Source organism: Tasmannia lanceolata, unplaced genomic scaffold (genome assembly GCF_043159265.1).
Source record: "Tasmannia lanceolata isolate RefF3 unplaced genomic scaffold, GAP_Taslan_0.1 ptg000012l, whole genome shotgun sequence".
NCBI lineage: Eukaryota > Viridiplantae > Streptophyta > Magnoliopsida > Canellales > Winteraceae > Tasmannia > Tasmannia lanceolata.
In genome coordinates, this window is record NW_027518689.1 from 47,410,077 (window position 1) to 47,432,953 (window position 22,877).

The 22,877-nt window shown below is 38.9% G+C and overlaps 1 protein-coding gene across 3 annotated transcripts; it reads right to left on the reverse strand.

Annotated features, from left to right (window-relative positions):
• Nucleotides 1-8,390: 8,390 nt before the first annotated feature.
• Nucleotides 8,391-22,600, reverse strand: LOC143888387 (65-kDa microtubule-associated protein 3-like). 3 transcript variants are annotated; one of them, XM_077392780.1, is made up of 14 exons: nucleotides 22,469-22,600; nucleotides 21,768-21,838; nucleotides 12,224-12,313; nucleotides 11,756-11,962; nucleotides 11,241-11,492; nucleotides 10,921-11,130; nucleotides 10,682-10,837; nucleotides 10,357-10,516; nucleotides 10,109-10,260; nucleotides 9,937-10,024; nucleotides 9,745-9,818; nucleotides 9,585-9,659; nucleotides 9,223-9,496; nucleotides 8,391-9,009 (listed from the first exon to the last, which is right to left on the reverse strand). In XM_077392780.1, exons 3-14 carry the CDS (start codon nucleotides 12,293-12,295, stop codon nucleotides 8,549-8,551), a joined length of 2,181 nt encoding a protein of 726 aa, XP_077248895.1. In that variant the 5' UTR covers nucleotides 12,296-12,313; nucleotides 21,768-21,838; nucleotides 22,469-22,600; the 3' UTR covers nucleotides 8,391-8,548. The 3 variants fall into 3 exon arrangements, with proteins under 3 accessions (XP_077248895.1, XP_077248896.1, XP_077248897.1); XM_077392781.1 differs by lacking the exon at nucleotides 22,469-22,600 and adding an exon at nucleotides 22,272-22,396; XM_077392782.1 differs by lacking the exons at nucleotides 21,768-21,838; nucleotides 22,469-22,600 and adding an exon at nucleotides 12,999-13,131.
• Nucleotides 22,601-22,877: the final 277 nt, after the last annotated feature.

Genomic DNA, 22,877 nt, shown 5'->3' on the forward strand with positions numbered 1-22,877 from the left:
CTTCCAATGGCTAAGAAAGATTAAGACCGATGGGACTCGGTGAGTCCTATCTAGATATTGCTGATTCCACTGAGACCATGATCATGACACCGAGAAGTGTCGGAATCTGAAGGACGAGACCGAAACTTTGATCCACCAAGGACGTCTGTGTCGATACATCAACGATTGTGCCAAGCTAAGGATTCACCTCGGAGAAGACCAAGAAGATCTCCCGAGCACTGAAGGGGCAACCTCAAAGGTCTCCATCCCGATGAAGCACAGACCAGAGGAACGATCGTGATCAGTTGGCAGCAACCTTCGTCATCTGAAAAAATGATAAGTAGAACAACTTTCCTTTTCTACATTAGTTGTATGTTTTCCTCCTTCATTCCTTCCTATCATCACCACAGCCTCCCTTTTCTGCATTTTCACTTACGGCGTAAAATGGAGTGATGCCTTCTTATCCTTTGCCAACTTAAACTCACACTTTTGCTCCTTTTTATTTCGAAAAAAATGAAAGGGCTTTCTGCGGTTTCACGAGCAGGGAGGGATATATTTTATCTCCCCTTTTCACATGGCTATTCGTGGTAATGCTTTTGGGAGTAACACATGGCTTCTCCCGCTTGTGGCTCTCTTTCTTATCTAAAGAGATGAATCTTATCATGGGGATAGACCTAAGGTATTTTCAATAAACTCTCCCTCCAGACCTATGAGGAATATCGCTGAATTGGATGTCACATGAAATTCATAGCTCATGCTTCTTCTTTAACACTACCTTCATTGGCATATCTGACAGATTCCGGTCAATGTGAATTTTTAAAATTCTACCCCCCATTCTCTAAGACATCGCAAATCAAGTGGTATCACACATCGATGCGCTTGGTCTTAGAGTGGTAACTATTGTATCTAACTACGTATTCGAACTGTTTGATGCGCTTTAGCTATAGCATCTCCTGATCAAGGTTTTAAATTTTGACCAAAATCTGAAATTTCGGGTTTCGGTGGAGAACGATTTCAGCTGAAATTTCAGTTTTGATGAGGACCGAAGCCGAAATTCGAAACCTTGCTCCTAATAGGATTCTGCCTTTGTAGTCAAAAGTACAACCCTTTTTTGCAGCCTTGATTACCATGAGATGTCTCCCTCTACATGTATCGCATACACTTGAAAACCAAGATAATATATGGCAAGCCTGTTATGTACCACGAGAGATACTTTTCTTATAAAAAGTCACTAATTAACTGGTTTAAAAACTTCTAAAATCTCTTTACACTATAAATATCAGTTATTAGAAGGCGCACTGGTTTGCTAGGCCTCCATAACTTATCTCCCAAATAGCAAAAACGTGCAATAGGAAATTATAGAGTGCCCTTGCTTGGGCAGTAAATAATAGAACATAGGTTAGATTCTACGTATCTACTGGGCTCCTATTAGACAAAAAAGGTCGAGATCACTTTTTATGATTTATGACATGCTTTGACATTTTAAGCGACATATACGTCAATGTGCTTCTTTTGTCTAGTAGGAGTAGGACCACATCCCACTTATATTCCACCAAGCAAGTGGCATGCTGAGGCGCCATTGATAACGCACGTCACGAATGACGTTGTTGTCCTGCATAGACCGTGGGAAGGCTGTAGCCATGTGACGTCGTTCTCCAGTCAACTTGTACTCACTTATTCGTCCACTTCAAATCACTTTAGAATTGTGCTCAAACACAGAACGGAATAGAGCAAGAAGGAGCAAAACGCAACGAGAGAAATCTGTAAAACTGTGTGCAACTTATCGTAAATTGTTGTGTTTTGGGGTGGAAGAATAGTTATGCAGCCCTTGGAAGAGTGGAAGACAACTATTTAGTAGAGAAGAAAAAAACGTCATTCTCCGGGAGTTACTTCTTGTGGCTGTTTAGACAAAGATGAAACGCTTTAGAAAAAAAAAACGTAGCACTAGCGGAATCAAACCCGAAATGCCCTTCCAAAATTTCAAGCCTTAGAGAAATCTCTAGATTCTGTTTCTGCAGAAAAACAGTATCTAGAACAGTAAACAAAAGAAAAACAGTATGTAGAAATACTTGGGGATTTTTGTAGGAGTGTAGAAGAGAGTGTAAAGTCTGTCAGAATTGCCAATTCGATTTCTATCTGAAATGATTGAAGTTTGCACATTTTTATAGACCATCTGGTGTCTTTTCAGTGTGAAAAACACCTCTACAGGGCACCTTTCCAGAATGTTTGAAATCTGACCGTTAGATCGCACCCATTGATATTGAATGGTCCTGATCGATTCTAGAGGTGATTGTTGGTTTGAGTAAAACCTCTCTCCAACCCAGTCATCGTTAGATCAACCATCTATGGTGTGGATCGCACCCACTTGGCACATGACCGTTGGGGAAAGGGACACAACCCATTTGATCACACCCTTTGACCGTTGGAGTCATTGGCCCGTTGGGCCGACCGTTAGGCCCGAACCGAAGCCCAATCCAACTGAACCATTCGGCTTGATGGGCCTGCGAACCATTTGACCCACCCATCCGACCGGTCCACCTTCATCTTGATCCAATGGTGCAGATTAAAGTGCAAAGTGCGCCTAAAAAAGCGCCAATAAAGCGCCACTATGCGCCCTATAGCCCATTGCCCACGCCGCGCGCGCGCGTGTGCGAACGGTGCGTTGCACCGTCCCGCGGGTCCAACCATGGGTTCAACCCAATGTGCAATCAACAAGAGTTAGAAAAGGTAGTGCTTTATAAGCCCTTCTCTTTCTTTTCTCTCATCCGGTACGGGACTATCTTTTCAACTACACTTCTACATCCTTTTGTAAAAGCAAATATTTCCAAGAAAACATTTTCTTTTTCCCAAACGCTTTTGATAAAACATTTTCCAAAACACTAAAACATGTAATATACATGATTTTGAAAATGCAAAATCACTAACACGATCGTGATCAGTTGGCAGCAACCTTCATCATCTGAAAAAATGATAAGTAGAACAACTTTCCTTTTCTACATTAAGGGTTGTATGTTTTCCTCCTTCATTTCTTCCTATCATCACCACAGCCTCCCTTTTCTGCATTTTCACTTACGGTGTAAAATGGAGTGATGCCTTCTTATCCTTTGCCAACTTAAACTCACACTTTTGCTCCTTTTTATTTCGACAAAAATGAAAGGGCTTTCTGCGGTTTCACGAGCAGGGAGGGATATATTTTATCTCCCCTTTTCACATGGCTATTCGTGGTAATGCTTTTGGGAGTAACACATGGCTTCTCCCACTTGTTGCTCTCTTTCTTATCTAAAGAGATGAATCTTATCATGGGGATAGACCCAAGGTATTTTCAATAAACTCTCCCTCCAGACCTATGAGGAATATTGCTGAATTGGATGTCACATGAAATTCATACTTGCCAAAGTTCTGCATAGCTCATGCTTCTTCTTTAACACTACCTTCATTGGCATATCTGACAGATTCCGGTCAATGTGAATTTTTAAAATTCTACCCCCCATTCTCTAAGACATTGCAAATCAAGTGGTATCACACATCGATGCGCTTGGTCTTAGAGTGGTAACTGTTGTATCTAACTACGTATTCGAACTGTTTGATGCGCTTTAGCTATAGCATCTCCTAATCAAGGTTTTAAATTTTGACCAAAATCCGAAATTTCGGGTTTCGGTGGAGAACGAAACCGAAATTGATAATACCTGACAAGGAGTTTATTTCGGCTGAAATTTCAGAATTTCGGTTGAAATTTCGGTTTTGATGAGGACCGAAACCAAAATTTGAAACCTTGCTCCTAATAGGATTCTGTGGTAGTAATGGACTCCGCCTTTGTAGTCAAAAGTACAACCCTTTTTTGCAGCCTTGATTACCATGAGATGTCTCCCTCTAGATGTATCGCATACACTTGAAAACCAAGATAATATATGGCAAGCCTATAATGTACCACAAGAGATACTTTTCTTATAAAAAGTCACTAATTAACTGGTTTAAAAACTTCTAAAATCTCTTTACACTATAAATATTAGTGAGGTATAAGGCAAGCAACAATGTGTAAAGGCGAGCACAAATGCACTGGGTCCATCATAATTCCAAACTTATGCGTGCTTTGGCAAGAATCCTAGGATGGCTGACCTCCTGGGAAGTCCTTGTGATTCACTCTTATAAAATTAGTTTTTTTTTTTTTGAAAAGAAAAAAAATATCTATAGAGGCCTAGCAAACCATCATGCCATAACTTATCTCCCAAATAGCAAAAACGTGCAATAGGAAATTATAGAGTGCCCTTGCTTGGGCAGTAAATAATAGAACATAGGTTAGATTCTACGTATCTACTGGGCTCCTATTAGACAAAAAAGGTCGAGATCACTTTTTATGATTTATGACATGCTTTGACATTTTAAGCGACATATACGTCAATGTGGTTCTTTTGTCTAGGAGTAGGATCACATCCCACTTATAATCCACCAAGCAAGTGGCATGCTGAGGCGCCATTGATAACGCACGTCACGAATGACATTGTTGTCCTGCATAGACCGTGGGAAGTGTAGCCATGTGACGTGGTTCTCCAGTCAACTTGTACTCACTTATTCGTCCACTTCAAATCACCTTAGAATCAAACACAGAATGGAATAGAACAAGAAGGAGCAAATAGTTATGCAGCCCTTGGAAGTAGACCTGGCAAACGGGTGGGTCGGGCCGGGTCAACCCACGGGTGCGGGTCCATGGGTCGGGTGAGGAAATTACCCGCATTTTTGCGGGTCAGAATTTAGGTGACCTGCGGGGCCGTGGGTGGGACGGGTCAACCCACGGGTCACCCGCAAATATATGTGATTGTAATAATTATCCGATTTTACCGCATCTGTTTTTTCCGTAATTGTCATAACCTTTTATATTTTATTTGTATTTTTTTTCGTAATTTTAGAACTTTATAAACATTTCTAGGTAATTTTTCATTTAAAACTTTATAATTTAGCTATTTTACTTTTTTGGGTGTAATGGTTACTTTTTTTTGTTTTTTTATTTGCTAGCAACATTTGCACATGCCATGTGCGCATGTTGCACGACGATGGCCACATGCCGAGAAGTTGCCATAGGTAGACCTGGCAAACGGGCGGGTCGGGCCGGATTTGACCCGGCCCGTACGGGTCCGGGTCAAACGGGCCGGGTCAAAGTGACCCGGAAAATATTACGGGTCATTGACATTGGACCCGCACCCGGCCTACGGGCCGGGTCGACCCGCGGGTCGCCCGGATTTTTGACGTATTTTTTAAGAGTTTTTTTATTTATTTAGGGATTTGCTAGCCACCTTCTCCTGGGCTATTTTTCGGCTTGTAGCCTCTCCTTTGCTGCAAAGATTGGGTGAAGTACGGTCTGGGCAAAGGTTGCTAGCAATAAGAGAAGTAATCATTACGGATTTTTGCAAGATTCTCAGAATTAACTAAGTTTGAAATGAAAAATTACCGCAAAAAGGACACAAGTAGAAAAATTACCTAAAAAATACCAAAATGATGTACTAAAATATGACAATTACCAAGAAAAAAACCGCCTTTTCACTTTTCTACGGGCACCCGCAGGTCAATTTCAAACGGGTCACCAATCGGTGACCCGGACCCGTAATTTAAGGGGCGGGCCAGGTGGACCCGCGGGTCCGGGTCACTTTTTGCCAGGTCTAGCCATAGGAGAAGTTTGGTAGCAAATTCTTGTAAAATAAAAAACCGAAGGAAATATTATCCACAATACTGTTTTCTTATAAGCGCACTCTCACTTTATTAAAAGTATGGTATGGCCCACACCATAGGATGATCCAAACCGTCCATTAGATGGGCCATAGCCTAAATAGGTTATGCTCCAAAAATCATTTTCATAGGATGATCCTAACCCTCCAATCTGAATGTTAGAGGGTTGATCCTAACCCTCTATAGATCGGAGGGTTAGAATCAACCAAATGGAAATAATTTTGGGGCATAACCTATTTAGGCTATGGCCCATCTAATGGACGGTTTGGATAATCCTATGGTGCGGGCCATACTGTACTTTTTATAAAGTGAGGAGTTCCCTCGGAAAAAACAGTAGTGCTGATAACATTCTGAAGAAAAATTAAAAAATACGTAAAAATGCGGGTGCCCGTGGGTTGACCCGACCCGACCCGTGTTTTTGCGGGTTGGGTCACCCGCGGGTTAGTTTTTCACGGGTCACTAAAACTTAGACCCGTGCCCGCAAATTTGCGGGTGGGTCGGGTCGACCCGCGGGCACGGGTCGCTTTTGCCAGGTCTACTTGGAAGAGTGAAAGACAACTATTTAGTAGAGAAGAAAAAAAGTCATTCTCCAGGAGTTACTTCTTGTGGCTGTTTAAAGAAGATGAAACGGTTCAGAAGAAAAAAAACGGTAATAATATTAGTGGACGCAATTACAAAACCGTTTATGAAATAAAAAAATGTTTATAAATTTATAGAAAAAAATTAGTTTTGGAAATAAAAAATATTTTTTATTTAATCAAATCTAAACCCTACGGCCACGGGCCAACCCAGCTCGGCACACGCGCGCGTTATATGAACTTTGGTTACTGCAAAACTGGGTCACCCAACAAATTTCAATGCCCTTAAAAGGCCCAAGCCTCACACAATACATTAGGTTTTAGGTTCAATTTCCAAGCACCATAAAAGGCAAGTAGTTTGAAACCACTCACACACCACACTACTAGGTTTTAGGTTCAACTCTGGGCACAATAAAAGACAAGATAAATGCTAAAACATGTTCTTTTTTTTTTTTTTTTTTTTTTTGGGTTCTAAAACCATTTCCCTGGAGACAGCAGTCTTTTTCTATAGTTTTCCTTGGCAGAGCGAGCTTCTAATAACTTCCCATTTAAAGCTCCATCTTTTGCACGTTCCCTTGTTTCAGGTTGTTAGCTACTCCACCTTCTAATAAGTAACAGTTGGTGTGTAACTCCCTTGACCTCATCTAACCATGCCATCATCCGGTAAATCAGTTTCTCATGAACGATTTCAAATTCATAAATGGGTGTAAACATTGGACCCCGCATTCCTTCAGCTCATGAAAGGAAGTCGGTGGAATGTCCCTTAGACCGAGTGTCGATCATGTTGCTGTGCCATAATACCAGTCCTTTCACAACAATTATGAAATTCAAAGTCACATTGCCAGCTCGATTTCGTCATTCTGTATCTTTTTGTTTTGGCAGTAAACCAGGAATGCATCACCCTGGAAGGTGTTTGGTAAAAGTTCTAGCAAAGCGTTTGAATAAATTTTTGTCAAAAGTCGTATCCAATTCCCAATCTTCTTTCGTCCATGAAAGGCAATTTCTAAATATTGTTTTAATTGTAAATGGAGCATTGGATTGCTACTATATATAGCTGGTAAAAAAGGCATAGTTTGTAAACTGGATATGAAAAAGGCTTTATTATATGGTGGATTGGAACTGGAACTTTCTGGGCTATTTGATGGGTCAGATGAAATTTGGTGAGAGGTAGCGGAGCATGGATGAGGAGGTTTTTGTCTTCTGGTTGGTTTTCTATCTTGGTTAATGGGTCTCCTAAAGGAGTTTTTAAATCCTCTAGATGTTTGAGACAGGGAGATCCATTATCTCCATTCTTATTCTTGATAGTAGTAGAAACCTCAAGTAGAATGATTGACAAAGGCAGAAGATGTAGAACGATTGAAGACTTCAAGATTGGGGTCCAAGAAATGGGCGTATCCCGTCTTCAATTTGCTGATGACACACTCGTTTTCAGCTAGGCAAATACCAAAAAGTTGAATTTAAAAGTTGTGGGTGTCACTAAGTTAATGGGCGGCTATCGACCTTTCGAAAGTCTAGATTGTTTGGCATTCACATTTCTGAAAGCGATATAGAGATCTTGACAAGACACCTTCGGTACTCAATTTACCTGTTTCCAACCACCCTATCTTCGTCTTCCACTAGGAGAAGGAAGGCCCAAGCAGCAAGTGTGGGATCCTATAGTTGAGTGGGTGGAGAATAGGTCCCAAGCAGCAAGTGTGGGATCCTATACTTGAGAGGGTGGAGAAAAGGGCCCAAGCAGTAGGTTGGAATCGGGGTTTTGCATCATTGGGGGAGAAAAGTCTTTCTAGCTCCTCTCGACATAAAACCATCATAACTTCAAAGTGAACTTTTCAAGTAGAGAAACGAACTATACATTCAAGCACCTATTTAGATCAAAGAACAGAACATTTCTCCTATAGCAGAAGCATTTGCTGACTTTTTATATTTCATGAAAGAATTGAACCCTTTCAAGATATCATTCTACTGTGTCTAACAGTACAATTGAAGAATGCAAAGCTCATTGGAATGAGGTTCCAGATTCCAGGAACATTGCCAGAAAATGAATTATTTCTAAATCCCAAGAATGAAATTCAATCAAATTAACTAGCAAATAAAAACAGAATTTTGATACTGGTGTCATCAAATTCAAGATGAACATATATAGAGGCAAAAAAGTTCAGTTACAAATTGTCTCTCATGGTCATTGTCTGTAAAGGATTCATAGAAGCCAATTATAATTGACTTATCCATTGCAAAGAACACAAGATAACAGGACAAGCACAGATGTGTTTCTTTCAAATATGTACCTTTCGATGTGATTTGGGAAGAATAAAACCAGCCCTTCTCTCTTCAAATGAATATTCTATATCTTCAGGAGCCTCAATAGCAGTAGCTCCAAAAAGAACACAGGCAGAGGCAGGGGTTGGAGCTGTCTGCATGGGCACAGACACTGTTGAAGGTGTTATAGCCACTGGAATTGGCATCACCTTAGGGGTCATATTCTCTTCCTCACTGACAAAGGTCCGCTTCAAAGGCGTGATCTGTGGTGTGTTGTTAATTGGAACTGTTTTTAATGAGATCCTGTCCCGTGAAAAGTTCGAATCTTCTACTAAATTTGCTGTATTTGCCTTGGAGGAGTGTGACAAAATGGGAGAGAAAGGTTTCCTTTGCACAGTTGGTACAATTTCTCTAGCATTTGCACCATTGAAGGAGTTATTATTTACGGGGATACCAGCGATATCAAAGCCTCTCTTACCTGCACAAGTTTTAAGGATGTGGGCCAATGAAAAGTAGAACTCTGAATGAAAACTTCGAAATAAGGGATTTGCTAGGCAATTTCACATAATGCCATTTTGTGTTAATTCATCTGAGGTGACTTCTCTCATGAAAAAGTGAGCCACGAAATGGCTTTCTGCGAAATTGCCTAGCAAGTCCCTTGAAATAATTATATGAAAGTTTAAAAATTAACCCGACGATAATGCTGTGAAACCATCATCGTGCTCATGGTGGTCCCCTTTCCTTGCTGAGCGTGATGCAACGGCTGGTGCATGGGTAGATTTTGTGGACTGCAAATCGAATTTCGGATTTTGTAACATTGCCCCACCAAGAGACAATCTTTTATTCACATTTCCAGTGGAAGGTCTAGAAACCTTTTTTGCACTCGGGGCTTTTGAAGGGCTTGGTTTTGACCCAAAAAGTGCCTCTTGTTCTGCTATTAGCTGCCCCTGAAGTCTCTTTTGATCCTGCAGTGTCAGATACAATTTTCACATAATACCCATTACCCTGCAAGATTAAGGGCGTTGTCATTTTAATAAAATAATGAGGCCATACCCGCTGCCTTCGTCTTTCTTGCTCTTTCTCTTGCCTTAAAATATTGTACTCTTCAAGCATTGAAAGAAGCCTAATCTGCAAATTAGCGCGAGGAAAAAACAAAAACATTTTAGAGACCATAGTGCCACAATTGCAACGAACTTGAAAGGGAAGTGCTTACCCCATCATATGTGAACTCAGTTCCATTTTCTTTCTGCCATGCAATGGTTTTGGACACTAATGCCTCTACAATCGCTGCTCCAAATGCAATACATCAGATAAATCATGACTTGTGAAAACTAATGATAAATCAATCAAAAAATAAAAACCAAAATCAGCCACTAAATATAAATATACAGTGGGAAATGTGCACCTGGGAGTTTGGTAACTGCAGCCCGGGCTTTTTCAGCACGCTTCAGTGTAAGATGAGCACCTCTTCCAGCATTGTAACGGTTCTCATCCTATAATACCGTATGCAAAAGTGAACACAGATTGTGATAGAATGAAATAAAATTTAGTCAAAAGACAAAGCAAAAAGGCCAAACCCTGTTGTATTCCTCAAGCCAGCATTCCTCCTCACATGCAGCCAACCATTTCTCAACCTTTTCAAGAATCTCTTTCCTGCTAAAAGCCTCTTCTTTAACCTTTGCAATTTGAGCCTCGATTTGTTCCAAGATGCAACAGGGATCAACAGCTCCTACATAGAAAAAAATGTCATGGGGCCCATAGTGAGTGCATAAAATCATGCAAAACTGTGGTAGTAATATTTGAATGATCAATATCATGTGTCTACCAGTCTCGATAGCTTGGATTGCATATTCCATTGCAGTATCTGCTGCTGCGACCAAGTGGGTCCGCCTGCAAATCTCCTCAAGCTCTGACCTCTTCTTCAGAACAAGCTCTTTCATCTTACTGGCTTTCAACTCCTCCAGCCTTAAAACTTCTGCCTCAACCTAAATCACAAATTTATTCTTTGATTAAATTGGATAATGAACTCAAATAATATGAGGAAAAAAACACTTTTCAAATTTATTCTTTGTTTAAATTGGATAATGAACTCCTCAAATAATATAAGGAAAAAAAACACTTCACTATTCATTTACATTTTACAGACTCACATAGCTAATGAAGTCCAAAGAAAGAGTGCCAGGTTCAGTTATTTCATGTTCTGAAGCAGCTATGTTACAGGTAACATTCTGAAACATTTGTTGCTCCTCAACTGGTGTATCCATCAAATTCCACAGCTCCAACATAGTAGTTGCAAGATCTTGAAGCTGCCATAGCTTAAAGGGTGAGGGTGAAGGTATAAATAAATGAGTGAACCACGACAAAAATTAACTTGGGACCTACAACTTGCCTTTTGCATTCTTTGTATCTTAACCTCTCGAAGGCTTTTAATTGTGGCAGCTAACCTTTCAATTGTCTCATTAGTAATGTTTTTTGATTCTTCAGAACCATCTAAACTGGAGTGAACTTCACCAATTGTATGCTTAAAATCCATACCAAGCACCAAACACAGACAGTTCAGTGTGTTTAGGTGCTCCAAAACCTGCCTCACTCGATTGCTCTAGAGGAGATTTAAGTACCAAAAATTAAAGAAAATCAGTGAGATGAACATATATATAATATTATGGTAACCCATAAATGGTTACTATGTGGTAAAGAAGGAGCTCATACCTTCTCCTGTTGGAGCGCCTGTAGCTGTCTGTGTAATTCTTCAAGCTTTCTTATAGACAAATCACTTTCATCCGAGACCATCATAGATGGATTATACCATGCGGGTCCAAAAATTTCCTTTGAGATCTTCTGTATTTGATCAAGAACTTCAAGAAATTGATTCAATGTGTCACATTTCTTCTTCCGCATCTCCTCTAATTGTGGAACAATGGTCTCGAGCTCTTCCCTTAAACTTCCCACGTTCTGATCTGACTGAAGACATGACCCAGATGTAAAACGCTTTAGATAACACAGACTCAAATAATCGAAAATACAGTCAGAAAATAATGCAATTATTTTATTAAAGAAACATTTCCAAAACTGGATCAATTGTGTTTTCCATTCTCGAATCTATTATCAGACGTTCAGAGACTACAGATCTACACAGGATTCTTCATGTTAAAAATTGGTCACGGAATTCTTTTTTTCTTTTAAATTAAAAAAAAAAAAATTGGCCATGGAGAGGACGCACACACCTGCCGGATATGCACAGGTCGCTCACCCATTGCAGAGCAAATGGATGCTAATTCTGCTTCAGAATCTGCAATTGCTTGACGTAGCTGAGCTCTAGCCTTGTTTGCCTGGTCAACCTTTCTCCTATATACTTCTAGACACTCTTGTTCGAGCTCGAGTAGCATTTTGTCCCTCTCGACATCGGACTCTCCCATCTCATTCCATATTATCTAAGTTCAACAATAGTCACAAACGAAAGCAAATCAATCACTTGATATTTTAAAGCAGCCACATTGTAGCAGTTGTTGAAAAATGCCATTGGTAGCAGGGGAGCAAAAATAGAAGCAATATATATATATATATATATATATATATATATATATATATATATATATATATATATATATATATATATAGAGAGAGAGAGAGAGAGAGAGAGAGAGAATAGTTTTTCATAGTAAAACAGGTCAAGGAAGCCCTCTAGAAGAAACCTGAAGTTCATATAGAAGAGATCCGCAAGTTGTTTCCATTTGCAAAAGCTGGTCACTTGGAAGATTAGACATGTTTAAGCAGCAGTTTATCTGCATCGGCCATTCATTTATGTAAGAACAGACAAACTTCATTCTTGAAAAAATGAAAGACAATTTATAATTGAGGCTTTGTTACAGAAAGCAAATGACTAATAATATGCTTAGAAGTTTCAATAATTATCAGATCATTTGCATTGTTCAGAAAAGAGCACAAGCAATGGCATGTAAACCAGCTTATTATCGTATGAATGTGATAATTGGCAGCAATTAGTCACAAACAAGTTGTCTCTTCATCAAACTGTTTGTGAAGAAAATTCTTTACAATTACTTCCATTTACGTTGCAACAGTTAACAAATCATTTATTTGAATGAATATGCAACTTATTCTCCATTTAACCCTCAACTGTTTCTTTGACAATCATTGAATTTAAAGGGTAGTTTCTCAATACAGCTCATGCAATTATGTCTATAGGCAACCTGCATTTTTTTAAAATTTCTTCGCAACATAAGTTCTTACAATTGCATTCATATGTTGTGTAAAATAGCTTTAACAGTCATTTCCTCAAATGATGTGCTACAGAACATTCTTTATGCATAACTTCCAATTAGTTCTTTCAAAGATGAAAAAAAAAAAACAGAGTTATCAATGTGATCCATTCATTAGTTCTTATGCTATATCAATAAGAGATCACATAAGTATTGGATGACAAGTATATGAACATTATAGTCTTTATACCTATCTGATTTCCTTCCCTCCATGCATCCACAACTTCTCCGAGATAGTAGTTACCTACCATTTGACTCCTTTGCCTTCATACCACCTTTCGGCTTTGCATTTCACTTCTCACCATTTTTGTGCCTATCCCTTAGTTGCCTCATGATATATGGTAGTCATAACCTGGATGCTAAAACTAGAGTATCTGTCATTTGGTGTTGCACATAAAACACTCTAAAAAGTGGACGATTAAGCTCAAATTCCTAATAAAAATAACTAAAAGACATGGATGCCTATCCAAAACCCAACTTCACCAAATTAAATCAATTCCCAATCTCTAAATGATAACTGCAAACACATCTTCCATTCAAAATTAATCCTATCCAAAACCCAACTTCACCAAATTAAATCAATTCCCAATCTCTAAATGATAACTGAAAACACATCTTCCATTCAAAATTAATGGCCTCTGCTCGATTCTTTTACAAGAAATAAAGAAACAAAAAGCAATAGAAAACCAAACATCTATCAGGGCATTGTATTTCTCTTACTTCTCACACTGTTTGTGAATTTCATTTTTTTCCGTCTGAAACGTTCTGCAGGGGTAGTAAAACTGGTACGTAAAGCAGAAACAAAGTGTACTGATAAGAAAATCATTCAATATCAGTCTGTTTCGTTCAGTTTCGTCCATTTCGGTCTATTTCGGATAAAACAAGGCATCACAAAATGCCTTGTTTTGTCCGAAATTGTAGCTTTTATTAAATTAAGGGTTTTTCTATTTTTCCTATTTTAGCCGTGTTTTTTACCTGTTTTATCGTTTTTCTAAGAGAATTTTATGTTTTTTTACCCCCTCCAACGTATGAGAGAGTTAAAAACACATGAAAAACCCACTAAATCAAGAATTCTCAAAATACCCTAGTGAAGCAAGACATTTGTACAATATTTCTTAATTTTCTATGCTTCTTCTACTTCCAAAACATTATACACAAATGTGAGGAACTTTACCTATATTAAAATGATGTATTCAAAGGAGGAACAATATTTTAGATTTTATTTGTCTTTTTAGTGTTTCTTTTGTTGTATTTTTATTTTTAATATTTATAGTTAGCATTTGTAAGATAAATGGTTAGTGTCAAACAACCAGTTACTCCAAAAGCTTAAGCTGTTGAGGAAGGGGTTATTTAATCTTTTATACTTTAACACTCCCTCTCACATGTGGCCCCTCTTTCTTTGGGTTGGCCTACACGCAGCACATGTGGCCCCACTTTTGGGTTGACCATTGCATGTGGATTCTTGACATCAAGGAGGTTTGAACTCATGATCTTTGCTCTGATACCATGTGAAACAACCAGTTACTCCAAAAGCTTAAGCTGTTGGAGAGGGCGTTTTTTAATCTTTTATACTTTAACAGTTAGTTTCAATGGTGTTTTGGACTAAATTTTATATTAATTAGGTCCATTAAAAGCCAACATAATGCCTAAGGTAGATGTTTTAAGTAGTAAAATATGTCTTTTTGTTAAATATGGTTGATATGATGGTTTCTTATATTCTTCTAACAAAATTTTATTTTTTCAAATTTTAACGATTAAAAAAATTCTCCAATTGTAGCATCTTTTATGACACGAAACACTGAAACGGATGAAACACCAAAACTTCTTGTCCCACTGACCAAAACAAAACACCAACCAAAACGAAATCATAAACTATGCTTCTCGCCTACAAAACCATCACAAAATTAGCATCAACTCCCATGAACAGTTCTTTTTTCTCTAAAAGAGGTAGCAAGAACCACAACTCTCTTTTCTCTAAACAAAGCCCACTTATGCTACCTCCAGATATACTTTATGTGATAGTTGGACCTAATGCCACCTCCAAAGATCCCACCCCTGTTTCATTATTCAAATACTTTGTCCAATGGAGCCTAAGAAGGATGTTCCATGTCCTAACAGTCCCTATAAAAAGACATTAACCCAAAATTTTCTTTAGATTTTATTCCCTTTATTCACATGCATGCATTCTTCTTACAATCATGGTTTAAAATTTCGGTTTCGGTAACCGTTTCGGACCCCACCGAAAACTGAAATTTCGTAATTTGGTTCAAAATTCCGGACTAAATTTTTGAAATTTTGGACCGAAATTCCGAAATTTCGGACGAAATTTGTAACACTTTTTAAAAAAAATAAATAATGGCATTTAGCCGAAATTTCTGACCGAAATTACCGAAATTCAGTAAATGGCGAAAAATGAAATTTTGGTAAATTTCGGTTTCAGTCCCCACCAAAATCCGAAATTTCGGATTTCGGTCGAAATTTAAAACCATGCTTACAATATGGCATTCATGATTTCATTGAGACGGTTCTCCCTTAGCTTTCATATAATTTTTTTTCTGGGGACTAATATTTTGCCCAACTTGCTTAGAAAGATAAGCCCCTCTTCTTTTATTTAAATTTTATTCACTGGATATTGTTAATCCAACTAAGTTACATCGGCCAATGAAAGAAGGTTACAATCCATCTAGTGTATTAAAATACATAGGAACTAATACAATCCTTAATCTAACAGGAGCTTCTCTTTTACTACCAAACCAATGCTTAAGAACTCAGAGTTGATGAGAACTTAACCAAGGTAAAAAGCAGTAGACTCAAGCAAGTCAATGACGCAGTCAATTCTTCAGTAACTAAGCCATATCAAAGGATTTTTTAAGTGACTAGATAGGGAAAAACTTGACTGAGAGAGTTTTTAAACAGTGACTAAAACACTTACAACCTATGTTGCATGGATTCGGATTCGCGTGTCGGGATCCGACACGGATTCAAGGTCTTGGATTTGGCAAGCCCCAAAAGTAGAATTCGGATTTGGATTCGCCCAAAAGGACAACGATGAATCGGATTCGCCCGAAAAAAACAGGATTCGTGCGGAACACGGCTACAACAAGAATCCAGGTGTGTCCCACGTGAATCCATGTCCGATTCGCATGTGGAGACATGTCGACATGGAAAGAAATGCCATCAAGAAAAGCAATAAAAAAACTCAATCAAAGAAATAAAAAAATAGAAACCAATCGCAAAAAAAAAAAAAAAAGGACCAATTACCCTTAAAATAATTGAAGGAAGAAGAAACATTTTTAGAGAAAAATATAGTTAGAGACCTTAGTAAATAATCATTCCAAAAAGCATATTGTAAATAATAAAATGTATAAACTAAATATAAATACACTTGGCCTCAATGCAAATAAATTAGCTGCGTTGAAAGCTAATGCAAATTGTATGGAAACATACAGAAAAACAATGTATCCAAAAATAAAATCAAGTTGGAAGAGAAATAGGTTAAACTATAGCATAACAAGTCTAAATAGAAAAGTAAATAATAGCAAAAAATCATTCTTGTCCTCTTTCTTTCGTTTATATGTGAGCCCCTCTCCTAGGTTTGATGCCCCTCCATGTGAGTTTTTGCCAAGATAAATAAACTAAATTTCCTAAAATATCCCCCTTCGGTTATGTAAAGGAAAATAACAAATTTATCACTATATGGAGTGATTAACAAACAAGTCCTCTTCTAGCCACCAGAAATATAGCGAATGTGATTTCCTTCGCACCAAATCTGTGCCATAATTTATTGACTTCATGATATACTCCATAGTGCAATTAAGTTACCAGGTTATGGCTTCTACTACTGCATAGACCACTTGTCTTACAAATCTCTTAGAGGAGCTTGACATAGTATGTGTTTGACCCACTCTCTGTACTATGATACGATCCATTTGCGTTTTTCCACCAATTGTGTTTTTCCTGCAATTCGATCTACGTGTTTTGTTTGTCATTGTTGTCCTTCAATGATTCCCATCGAATTCTAGTTGATTTTCATCATTTGAGGTTGTTTTCACGAAATTTAGAATGCATCCACAAACTATTCTTCGTCTCCTGTGTTTTCCTCTATCATTCTTCACCAACAGTCACCATTTTCAATTTCTCTCTACAAAACTGCAATTGATCTCTCTCCATAGCTGCATTTGGATTGTTGGTTTGAATCTATGATATATAAAGCCAACATTCCTTCGGAATTGAGCTGAGTTTATTCAAGAAAGAGTTTCAAAGCTTTGGAAGAAAGTTTACAAGAGAAGAAATTCAATTTATGAGTAGAATTCAAATTCCAGAATATAACGGGAAATTACATCACTATTTTTAATTGGAGGCTGGTTCAATTTGGAAAGCACCTACTGGATTCAGACTAATTGACTGTAATTCAATTACAATTTAGAAAATTGTTGACACTGAGACATGGTTCCTGAATAGCAATCAACTGGAGCAACATCTGCAGCTCAGTAGAGGTTTTGTGCATTCGGTTTCATCGTCTTTCTCCATGTTTGCAGAATTTCCACCACAAATTTCGACAAGGAACAGACTACAGAGGAGATTTTCATTTGAATAGTTGTTAGCTGGGAGGAAAGTTAGTGGAGCTGAGATACTATACCTAAGCAGCAAAATTCAGTTTGTCATAGTTGTTAGTACCATGGTTTTAAATGTCGACCGAAACCAAAATTTTACGAAATCCGAAATTTCAAACTTCCCGGATTTCGGCCGAAATTTCGTTAAATTGATTTTTTTTCAAAAACATATAATTTTTTCCTGAATTTCGGCTGAAATTGCCGAAATATTAAAATAATACTTTTTTTAAAGGATTTCGGCCTAAATTTCGGTTTACCGAAACTTAAATCCAGGTTAGTGCAGACTGATTTTAGAATAGTTCATTGCTGGAATTGAGCTCAAGAGCGGAAACTTGGTGTGTTTTTGCTTGCAGCCTGACCATTGCACCCATTGTTACTCATCACAAAAGGTGAGTAACAACTTGAATTCCAGACAGCCTTTCAGTGCAATTTGAGTGGAAGTTTCTGTTTGAAAAGAACACCAGTGCAATATAGTCTCTGCAGTGGCTTCCTTCTAGAGTAGCTAGTTGAAACCTAGAGCAAATGGGGGCTGAAAAGCAGTAGTGCCCTAGTTGATGATACGGAGGATCTGAAAAAGACACAGGGATTGATAGGAGGGTAGTTCAGACCCTAGCGGCTATAAATTGGCTGATGTCATGAGACAGTTGGCCGTTAATCAGGAGCAAATGGCCAAACATAGAGCTCAGTTGGAGGCTCAGATGGAAGCATTGACTGAGAGAGTTAGTTAGTAGGCAACACGGCGCAAGACTCCGTCTCCAGCACCACAGAACTTCCATGAGAAAGATAGGGATGAGGATTTTGATGAGCAGATCCCTACGAGACGTAGGACACAAGCTCCTGCTCCATATCGACGGCTTATGCCAGCGCCTAAGATTCCACCTGCCGTCGACATACACAATAGGATTCCGGCTTCAAACCGGAGATTCCAAAGTTCACAGGTGGACTTGATCCAAATGACTACTTGATTGGGAGGCCATGGTTGATGAGACCCATGGTTGGAAGAAAGTCCCAGAGGATAAAATTGCTTCCCTTATTGCCACTAGATCGAGGAGCCGAGCATTGGCTTGGTGGCAGCCAAAGAAGTACCAGTGGGGTCAGTTAGAGAAGCCTCTCAACTCTAATTGGAAGGAGATGAAGCAGATGTGAAGAGAATTTCTGCCCTTCAACCTCTATCAGACTTTATAACAACATCTCCATAGGCTTGGTACGGGGGACCCAATCAGTTGCAGATTATACACAGGATTTCCATCGCTTAGTTGCACTAAATAATCTTCGAGACACGAGAGCAGTCATTGGCTCGATATACTAGTGGTTTGTGAAATTCGATTCAAGATGCCTTTCTTGGGCTTACTCCATGGGACGTATCTGACGCCTTTGCAAGGCCCGTGCTATTGATGAGGCCCAACAGAGGGGTTGAGCATGCATTTCTAGTACGGCGCCATTCAGAGGCAGGAACATGTTCCAGATGTCACGCCCCCCACAAACGCATGCTGTTACTACTCCTACTATAGTGGCACATCGACCTTTTACAAGGTCACAAACAGTTGGACAGACCACATAGGCAGCAATCGAACAAGGCATTCGTTAAGTGCTTTAAGTGTCAGAATATGGGACACTATTCCAATGAATGTCCAAAGGATCGGCAACAGCTACTCACTCAGGTTGATATAGAAAATCCCTGTCCTCAAAAGGATCCATCTGATAAGGAAAACATGGAATATATCGCGGCTCATAATGTTGTTGGTGAGTGTCTTCTTAACAAGAGGATATGTTTGACTCCCAGACCAAAAGGAGGATGACGTGAGGCATAGCATCTTCACCTTGTCTGTACTCTAGTCTTTGACTTTGATGTGGATCCGGTTCAACGAATCAAATGTCGTTCACTGACTCTTCTGATTATTATTCACGAGTAGTGGTCGTACGAGGCATACTAGACCAGGTTGCTAATGCGTATGTAGACTAGATCGATGGACGGATGGATGGGGGGAAGGTACTGATACAACTAGTGGTAGCGCCATCTTTCATCATAGTGCTTAGTGGTCCGGAATTGAACCTTTTCCATTTCGGGTGCAGGGTGCACCAACCAGCATGAACGGCGGGTCTCGTGGTTTTATCCAAGGCCCCCATAGAGGTCGAGGCAAGACTCTTTCCAAGTTACTTCCACTTTTAGTTTTCACTACCGAGAGACTACAATTCTGATCCATACAGTTCGACTGGAAGGGAAGCGCACCTTGACTCTGAAAACTCAAAGGGCAGCAGTAGTACTTGTTAAAGTATATAAGATTAAATAACGCCATCTCAGACAGCTTAAGCTTTTGGAGTAATCAGCTTTTTCACATGGTATCAGAGCAAAGGGCCTCGGTTCAAAACCTCTTGATATTAAAATCCACATGTAATGGACAACCCAAAAGAGGGGCCATGTGTGGCATGTGTAGGCCAACCCTAAAAAGAGGGTCCACACGTGAGGGGGAGTGTTAAAGTATAAAAGATTAAATAACGCCATCTCTGACAGCTTAAGCGTTCGGAGAAATTGGTTGTTTCACAGTACTAATTACATCTAAGATGAAGCTGTTAGAAAGCTTGCTTTGATACATGAGCCCGACCCTGAGCTGTATCGGCTGGCTTAACAGAATCAGAATGATGATATGTGGATGACAGAGCAATCCTTAGTGCCATTTGCCATGGGGAACAAGTGCAATGATTATGTGGAGTTAGGCATCATGCCAATGGACGTCTGTAATGTCCTATTAGGAAGGCCATGGCAGTTGACATAGATGCTCCTGATGATGGAAGGAATAACACATATACCTTCTATCTTGATCAGTGGAAGATAGTTTTGTTGCCTCTAAAGGGGGAAAGTAGTGCAGCCACTTCAGACTCAAAGGTCATAGGTCTTGGAAGAGCTAAGCTAGAGAAAGCTATATAAGTGCAAGAAGAGTCATTTTCCACCTATTCAATGCCTAGTAGTTCGATTACAGTATCTTCCAACTTGTGCAGGGGACCACAATCTCAGGTAATAAGTTAATCCACCAGCGAGTTGTCAAGGGATATTGTGCGGAAGATCAACATTGTCAAAACAAGCATTTTCATGAACATAAGGGTGAACCTTTGAAGAAGCCTTCACCAGACCTAGGTGAAACAAGTGGGGATCAAGCACCATAAGGTATTAAATGGCTGCAAAAGGTTCGGATGAGAGGGAACCAAGCAAGTTCAGTTCATCCATGGACCCCTGGACTCCTTTGCGGGAGCTTTAGTATTGATCCAAGCATCGCCGATCATATCTACCTGGCCACTCAACCGATGGAGTAAATTGTCAGTCACATTAGATACCAGACCGACATTGAGAATTGAGTACACAATTCGTCCCAAAAACATTATCCAACAGTGTACTAATATTGTCCTGACTAAGTGGATGCCTTGGTATGCCTACTAGAAGAATAGTCGCCAGATAGAAACATCTATCGCAGAGCTTTCCTATGCAACATAAGATTGTTTGGTCAAGAAACTTGTCGTAAACCTCATCCAAGAAGGATGACATAAATATCTCCCTTTTGTAAACTTATTCTCTATCAAATGCAGCAACCCTCCATGGTCATTAGATAAATCGGTTTATCTTCCAAGCTATCTCTATCATGTTAGGAATAATTGGGAACTATTCTATCTTATCCAAGTTTTCGAGCATAAGAGATATGCAGTGGGCCTACACGTATGGGTCATGTGGAAAGTCCATATTTAGGAGTTTTACTTTGTGGTTCCTATAGTTTAGTAGTTGCTACTCTTTAGGATTTTTATTTAAAAAGGATTCTTTTATTAGTTGGATTTTCCAAACCTTATATAAAGAGGAGAAGTAGACATAACAAGGGCGATTTTTTTTATTTTTTTATTTTTTTTTTTGAAATTTAATGCAAAACTAAGTTATTATTTTCTCCTCTTCTTGGGGTAAGGGGTTTTTACTACTCTCTTCTCTTCTTGGCATGACATTTTTCCAAAAATAGTGATATGGGCTGGCTGAAGGTATTTTGAGTTTTGGATTTTGCTATCTTTTCTTCCTCCGCTGCACTACATCTCCACCAATCTACACTGTCATCTATTATTTTTTTTTATTCTTCCACTACAATGCCTGTCCATTCACACTGTTTGAATCAAACCAACTACAAAAACCAATGAAACTCAAAATCTATGAGATGAAAATGTGTAGTAAATAGCAGGGCGTAGGGACATACAAGAAATATGTCATCTACCATTCATTTATAAGAAACTTCATGATTTAGATGAACTAATGGCAGCAGCAAATCATTAAAGAAGATTTTTAGAACAGAGGCTTATGCGAGCATTAGAAAGATTACCTAACAGTGAATGAGTGGCGAGAATTGGATTGGGGGGCTCCAAATCTGGTCTGATGGTGCTCTTCAGTGACCTGTTAAAATCCAGAGAGGGGTGAGCAACAAAAATCAAGAAAAAAAAAGAAAAAGAGAGAGATGTTTTCTCTAATTTCCTTAGGCCGTGTTTGGATTGCAGAAATTTTCAAGAAAAGTTTGGAAAGGAAAAATATTTCTAAACTTAGCTATTTTTTTAAACACCGAAAAGAAAACTTGAAGCAACCCTATTCAGTGTTTATTTAGAGGGAGCTTCAATTTATGATGATATCCCTCTAAATTAACCAAAATCATATCATTTCCCTATAAATTGTGAAAAAAAAATATCAAAGCGAAAAAATTCCACTAGAAATGTTTTTCTTCCAATTCAAACAAGCATCCAAGATCTCCAGCATACGAGTGCAGGAAAACTAAGAAAACACAAACAAAAGACAAAATTGATCTAGGTTTGAGACTAGAGATATGTAAGCGAACCAAGATCTGTAAATCCAAGAACGATTCCAAATCTCTGAAGAATTCAAGTTCGAATACTGAAATAGAATTGGATTTTCAGTTGAAATACTGTCGAAATTTCCGATCTCATATCTTAATAATCGTGCCTGATCGCTCATTAGGTTAAAAATGCTCTCGAAACCCTAAAAACAGAGTCGGGACTTCAGAGAGAGAGATACCTTGTGGGTTTAGGAGAGGGATTAGGGTTTCCTGGTGCTAACGCGGTGTTTTTGCAGGGTGTTACCGTTGTACACAAAAATAAAGAAAGAGCCAAGGAGACGGAACGGTTTCAAATTTTGAAATGCGAAATGATAACGATGTGGAGAGTGGGGACAAATAAATTCGCCCCTCTTCAAGGATATATTCGCTCTGCTTCACAACCGGTACCTCTCTCCTAAGTCCATTGAGCAAGGTAGGCCCCACCATTCTTACAATCTTACGGTTACTCTCTCTTCTCTCTTTGAACACGAACCTTTAGTGGGACCCAACAATGAATGGTTTAGATTTGAAGAAGTTGTGGACACCATAAAAAAAAAAGTGTATTTTATTATATTTATATATAGAGGAAAGTGTTTCTAGTCAGGCCGA